Genomic DNA, 6,916 nt, shown 5'->3' with positions numbered 1-6,916 from the left:
CTTAGATGGGTGTGTATTTTGGTATTTTTTATGCCTCCAGGTAGATGTGATCAGGAAATGGGCTTCCCTTTTCACTCTTCTTCCTGAGAAATTTCAAGATACCACTGTTGGTCATTTTGACGTAACTTAGGATTTAATTTTCGGCCTTTTTCCATTTTTGTCTGCTTGTCCCGTTCCACAATTCCCGTTCAGTCCTTTTTCTAGTTGAAACAGTTCAGATCCAGCTGTGGCCGTTTGGTTTTAATCGGAAACTGTCTCTTTAAATTTCGAGGAGATCTGTGCGCATGCGTAGTAGAACCCTCCAAGGTTGGGGCTGGGGTGCCCACTAGCTCAGGCACCCCTATAGTCACCAGAATGGAGATGCGCTGACAGCAAGGGACCAATGAACAGATACCAAAAGAGAAGAATGTCCACACCTTTATCTCAGCGGTTCTGCCAGGCGTCTGTGGCCGCTCCGATCCTTTCCCCACGTGGTCTCATCCAAGATGGAGGCTCCTGGAGCAGCCGAGCGTCCTGGACTAGAAAGCAATAGATTTCTTGCTTCTGCCACAAATTCCCCCAGCTGTGAGCCTTTCAACCTTCTAAGTATTCCTTTACATGTGGTTCAGAGTTCTGTGACCATCCCCTGAACCTGCTTGGTCGGGTATTCTGTGTTGTTGCTGGCGGAGCTCTCTGCTATACATCCACCCAATCCACCATCTTGTTTGTTCCCTCTCGTGCAGAACTCTTTGCTTACTTGGTGATTGACTTTGAGTAATAACCTAGAATTCAATACCCAGTTTTGTATTTCTCTCTTGGCTTCAGCTTCCTTTTGTAAAAGTCTGTCTTAGGGGGAAGCTGCTCGTCGGACTTAATGAATCCTGAATGCTTCCTGCGTGTTTTCTATGTGCACATGCCATGCACCTAGCACAGCACTCGGTACACTTCGTCGGATAAACTCTTATTCCTCGGAACATCAACCATGGCTAGAGATGGACAGTTGTTGTTATGTGCCATGGAGTCGGTTACTACTCATAGCGACCCTGTACAGGGTTTCCAAGGCTACATATCTTTATGGAAGCAGAAAACCTCATCTTTCTCCCGCGGAACAGCTGGTAGTTTTGAACTGCTGACCCTGAGGTTAGCAGCCCGATTTGTAACTGCTACGCTACCAGAGCTCCTTGAGATGGACAGTAGTATCTTCTTAAGACCCAAGATGAAAGCACGTCTCCTGTTGCCGTGTTTGGAGGAGCTTTCCTGCATGAGGGGGACAGGCAGCATGCTGCATCCGCACCACCAGTGAATTTGTTAGAAGCCGGGACTGCCAGTGGCCTGATCCACCAAACATTTTTGACAAGAGGCCAGAGGGATGCTCATGGGCCTGGAAGTATAGGACGCCCTGGAATATATAGATGTAATCATGCGCTCCTGGTCTGATGATGCTCTTTTCACTGGGATGGGTTGTGGGGAAGAGAGAAATCTGAAGATACGCAGGTATCTGAGTTGTTAGTGAACTCCTGGTGTGGCTCTGTGGTTAATGTGCTGGACTGCAAAGTCGGTTTGAGTTGCAAGGCCAGCAGTTCAAGCTCACCAGCTGCTGCTTGGAAACTATATAGGTTGACTATGGGTCAGAACTGACTTGACGGCACTTAACAACAAGAAGTTGTATTTATAACTTTTTCATCACTTGTGAAATCTGTACGGGATCCTCCCTTACTAGGCTCTTTCTTACCTCATTCACCCTGAGGAACCCACCCATAACCATTCCTGGGTAAGCTGGAAGCTCTCGGGAGTGGGGGTCTGGCTCCAGGCGGCTGTGTGTGATGCTGACTGGTGAGCCACTGGAGACAGCAAGCACAGGGGACCTGTTGCCCAGGGAATCTTGAGAATGCCTGGGTCTCTAGGGATCCTGACACCATGGCAGGGAAGGGTGTGTGGGTCTTCCCTTCACCTGACCACAGGGAGAGGAAATGACACACTTGCACTTCAGTTTCCAAAGTGACACCAGCTGGAAATACCAGCTGTGCAGTACTGTGGCATCAGCAGGTGTGTTTAGGAGCACCCTAGGTGGGGGCTCACTACTCCACAGCCCTAATCCTTCCCTGACACACCAAGTAATTATCTGGGGTGTGGGGAGACTCAATTAAGATTTTCTCAAAACTGAAAATGTAAGTATCCAAGCAGTGCTTTGAGTCATAAGTTGGGTAGAAAGAATGTTCTGCCACTAGCAGACTGCTGGCGGAGTGTGCCATCTTAAATTTAACCCGTGTTGAATTCTTTTATCTTCCTACCCCTCTGCAAGGTTGGCCTGCGACAGCTGGACATGTCCCTGCTCTGTCAACTCTACAGTCTCTATGAGTCAATTCAGGAATACAAGGGAGCATGCCAGGCCGCCTCCAGCCCAGACTGCTTGTATGCACTGGAAAACGGCTTCTTTGATGAGGAGGAGTACTTCTAGGAGCAGGACCGACTCCGTGATGGCAGGGAGCCTCCGTGATGGCAGGGAGCGAGGAGCCCGGCGGGATGTGACTCTGCCTGCACCACCACCACCCCACCACCCCCCCAGTCCGCCAGTGATTGGATCCTGTAGTTCCCTCAGGACCCTCAGGCGCACTGGGGCTGATGGGGAAACCCTTAAGATTGGACATACATCAGCACTTACTTCTCCTCCTTTCAAGACTTACCCATGCTCTTCCGCTGGAGGGCCTGGCCATGTGGGATCCTTGTTACTGTGTGAGCAGGCCTTCTCCGTTAATGCCTGTGGCTTGTCGGTTTTGATGGCTAAGTCTGTCTATGCAGACCTGGGCCCCTTAGCGGTTTCTGTGACTACCTCTTACTGGGGAGCCACACACAACCTTGATGAGGGTCCCTGCAAACTGCCTTAGTGGATATTTGACTAGGGTGGGTATTGTGCTAGATGACTTGGCTGGTTACTCTTTCCCGGTTATCAACACCTTCCTTCCTCAGGATTGGGATGTATGAAAAGGAACATTTCTGTGTTCCCCTTTCCTCAGTACCTTTTATAGCTGCTCTTGCTATAAAAGAGGTTTCATCACGTGGTTCAGCTTGGTTATAAGCTGTATTACTAACTGTCCAGACAACTCAGTGAAACCTTTCTCCTGAAAAGTAAATACTTCAGATCGTAATAATCAACTGGTTGTTGTTGGGTTTTTTTTGTCAAAAAAATTTAGCTCGTTCTTGTCCACCAGATATTGGTAGGTGGAAAGAAGATATGTTGAATGGAAAACAAAACAAAACTGGGCAAGCTAATATTTTGTTGCCTTCATTGTAAGATGGTAAACTCTTTGTTTTTAAGATCCTGAATGTAAACTGTTATGTTTAAGATGTACTATTAATTACCTTTTTCTGCCTAAAACAATGATTACCTTAAGCCTTAATATATTGATTAAAATACTCTCTAAGAATGCTTTACGTTTTATAGGTTAAAATGACTATAAAAGGCAACTGTCTGTAGAGCTATGTTGTTTTTTGTTGGGATAAAATCACCAATTTCATAACTTGAGTGCACGTAATCAAATCTAATACTGAAGACAATTTCAGTTTGTTTTCTGTCCACTAATAATCTGAGAGACGTTTTATGCCTTGATTCTGGAGTTGTTTTATTGACAGTAAATCAAAACCAAACCCATTGCCTTTAAGTCGATTCCAACTAATAGTGACCCTTTGTAAGTTAAATCTTTTCCGGAGCAGAAAGTTGACTCTTTCTCACTTGGTGGGTTAAAATGGCTAACTTTGCAGTTAGCAGCTCCTGTTATTCACAGCAGACCACCTTCTATGACTGAGTCACAGCACTGGTCAGTTTTGTTTGTGATGAAAATAAACACAACAAAACCTGAGTCAACAAAGTGATTAGGGTGGGGGGTGCTCCATGCAGGGCTAAGGGAGAGCTTGGCCTGCCTAGGCCCCAATTATGAATAAGGATTTGTACTTTTCTAAAGCTTTCTATTTCTAAAATTAAAACGCAGGTTTAGTGATTTGCCTACTGTCGTGCTGCTAGTGTTGTTGTTAGGTAATGTGGAGTCAGTTTCAACTCATTCGAGACCCTGTGCACAATAGAACGAAACACTGCCCAGTCCTGCACCATCCTCAGTTATTGTTACATTTGAGCCCTTTGTTGTTGTCACTGTGCCAGTCCATCTCGTTGGAGGCCTTCCTCTTTTTTGCCAACTCACTATTTTGCCATGCATGATGTCCTCCAGGGACTGGTACCCCTGATAACACATCCAAAGTATGACAAACAAAGTCACAATTCTGGGTTCTACGGAGCATTCTAGCTGCACTTCTTCCAACACAAATTGGTTTGTTTTTCTGGCAGTCTGTAGTCCTCTCATTACTCTCCTCGAACACCATAATTCCAATGCATCAGTTTTTCTCTGGTCTTTCTTATTCACTGTCCAGCTTGCACATGATGCTATTGAAAATACCATGGCTTGGGTCAGGTGCACCTCGGTCCTCAAACTGGCATCTTGAACATTTTAAAGAGATCTTTTGCTGTAGATTTGCCTAGTGTAATACGCCATTTGATTTATTGACTTCGATTTTCATGAGTGTTGATTGTGGATCCAAGCATAAAGAAGTCTTTGATGACTTCAATCTTTTCTCCATTTATCATGAGTTTATTTATCGGTCCAGTTGTGAGGATTTTTGTTTTCTTTACATTGAGGTGCAATCCATACTGAATGAAGGCTGTGTGTAATCTTTGATCTTCATCAGTAAGTATTTAATTCCTCTTCGCTTTCAGCAAGCAAGGTTTTATTATCTGAATATATTACAAGTTGTTAATGAGTCTTACCCCAATCCTAATATTGGATTATTTCTTCAGCATACAGACTGAACCCTGGGACTCACCTTTCCTGATTTTAAGCCATTCAGTATCCCCTTAGTAAGCCCTGGTGGGTTACCTGTCAGAGTCAGCAGTTTGAATTCTCCAGCTGCTCCACAGGAGAAAGCTGAGGCTTCCTGCTCCTGTTGGATTTACAGCCTTGGGAACCCTACGCAGGGCTGCTCAGAGTCAGATCTGACTGGACACACCACAGCAGACGCAGCAGTACCCCCTTGTTGTGTTCTAAAGACTGCCTGCCTTTTGGTCTGTGCGCAGATTCTCCATGAGCACAAGTGAGTATTCGGGAATACCCATTCTTCTCAATGTTATCCATAGCTTGTCATGAAGCCTTTGCATAATCAATAAAACCACAAGTAAGCATCGTTCTGGTATTCTCTGCTTTCAGCCAACATCCATCTGATGTCAGCAGTGATATTCCTTGTTCCTCATCTACTGAATCCGGCTCGAATTTCTGGAAGTTCCCTGTCAATGTGTTGTTACAGCCATTTTTCAATTACCTTCAGCAAAATTTTACTTGCATGCGATATTAATAATATTGTTCAATGATATTAATAATATTGTTCACCCACCACTCTTTGGAATGGGCACAAATATGGATCTTTTCCAATCGGTTGGCCAGGTAGCAGTCTTCCAAGTATTTTGGCATAGATCAATCAAAAACTCAAAAAACTTGAAACAAGGTTGAATCCGAGCAACCATGTGCATGCTGGGAGATCATTCCACCTTTGCAAACAAGGGGCCCACAGTAGAATAGTTAACATTTCAAAAGTAAACCTTTGAATTAAATAATACAATATTCAGTATCATAACAATTGTCATAATTTAATAAGCCATTTGTAAATGGGAGCAGTCTCCCATGCATGAAAACAAAAGACACACCTGATGACTGAAGACTTTCCTGTTGCTTAAATATTGTTTTCTTTTTCCTTAATGAATACAAGTTTCCATAGTGACCAAGTACCCTATATATACTCCTTTGTAGCTATGGGACCTGTTGAAATTAAAAGACACGCACAGTCTTTTTCATTAAATCTGTTAGTAACCACCCTTCTTATCCAGGAAAGACAGTACTGCAGAAGTCCTTTGAGAGAGAAAGAAAAAAAATCCCTAATGCTTTTACAGTTTGTGTCAGACTTTTTTATTCAGTTAATATTTGGTTTTGTGGGTAAAAAATATCCCTTAAAATCAAAGTAAGCTATTTGACTAATTTTTTTCTTTCACATAGCTAAATCAAGGCAGAGCTGGAATTTCTACTTTTACTTACCTTTAAATGCCCAGAGGCAAGCACTTCAGGAAATGAAATCTAACGAGATTAAAAAGGTCCCTGCACACAAAAGAGGCGATAAATCCTTACAGCAAGAAACATTCCCACCCCCTCCACACACAGAGTAGACAGACAGGGGCAACTCGGACGTTGGATACCCAAATGGGGAGGGAAGGACTACAAAAGCAAGAAGTAACGGGCTTACAAGCTTTCAAGAGGGAACCTAGAGCTAGGGGGCATGGAGGAAGGCAGAATCACCAGTGAGTACTATCCAATTTGTCTAGGTGGAGCTGATGAAATACAGATGGGTTACGTGCGATGTTGTAGTGAATAATGGTTATCAAGACGGATTGTGAGTGTTGGAAATGCAAGGGTAGATGGTTTGTAGCAAGGAAGAGAGCGATTATTTCTCCAGTCTAGGAGCGGAGGTCTCTGGGACCACCAACGGATAAGAGCCGAGAACGGGACCCCACCCAGAGAACCGGGGATGCCTGAGATGGAGAAACAGAGATGATGACATGGAGGGATGAAGCGGCTGGGGACTTTGGATCCAGAGAGGGAAAGGAACTGTGGGCCGAAGACTGAGGGGGGAGGGGGGAGTGTAGAGCAGGGGCTTCTAGGATATGCCCTTTGGTCAGAAGACAATGCATGGAGGGGATTGGAACCATGGCAATATAATGATATAAGATGGAATGAATATGGAACTGAGGTTCTCTCATGTAAACTATCATATAACTCACAATAAAACATTAGAAATAAAATAAAAAAATAAAAAGGTCCCTGCAGAACAAATCAAAACCACTGCCTAT

General features: G+C 44.2%; 1 protein-coding gene across 1 annotated transcript in view; it reads left to right on the top strand.

Moving 5' to 3' along the window:
• Positions 1 to 2,476, top strand: part of FAM89A (family with sequence similarity 89, member A) — a 40,557-nt gene extending 38,081 nt beyond the window's left edge. The window contains 1 exon segment of the mRNA XM_006878269.1: positions 2,282 to 2,476. Coding sequence (XP_006878331.1) covers positions 2,282 to 2,476 — 195 coding nt within the window.
• The last annotated feature ends 4,440 nt before the right edge of the window (positions 2,477 to 6,916 follow it).

Source organism: Chrysochloris asiatica, unplaced genomic scaffold (assembly GCF_000296735.1).
Source record: "Chrysochloris asiatica unplaced genomic scaffold, ChrAsi1.0 scaffold00265, whole genome shotgun sequence".
Lineage (NCBI taxonomy): Eukaryota > Metazoa > Chordata > Mammalia > Afrosoricida > Chrysochloridae > Chrysochloris > Chrysochloris asiatica.
The sequence above is the reverse complement of the archived record's forward strand: the minus strand, read 5'-3'. Positions and strand labels throughout refer to the sequence as shown.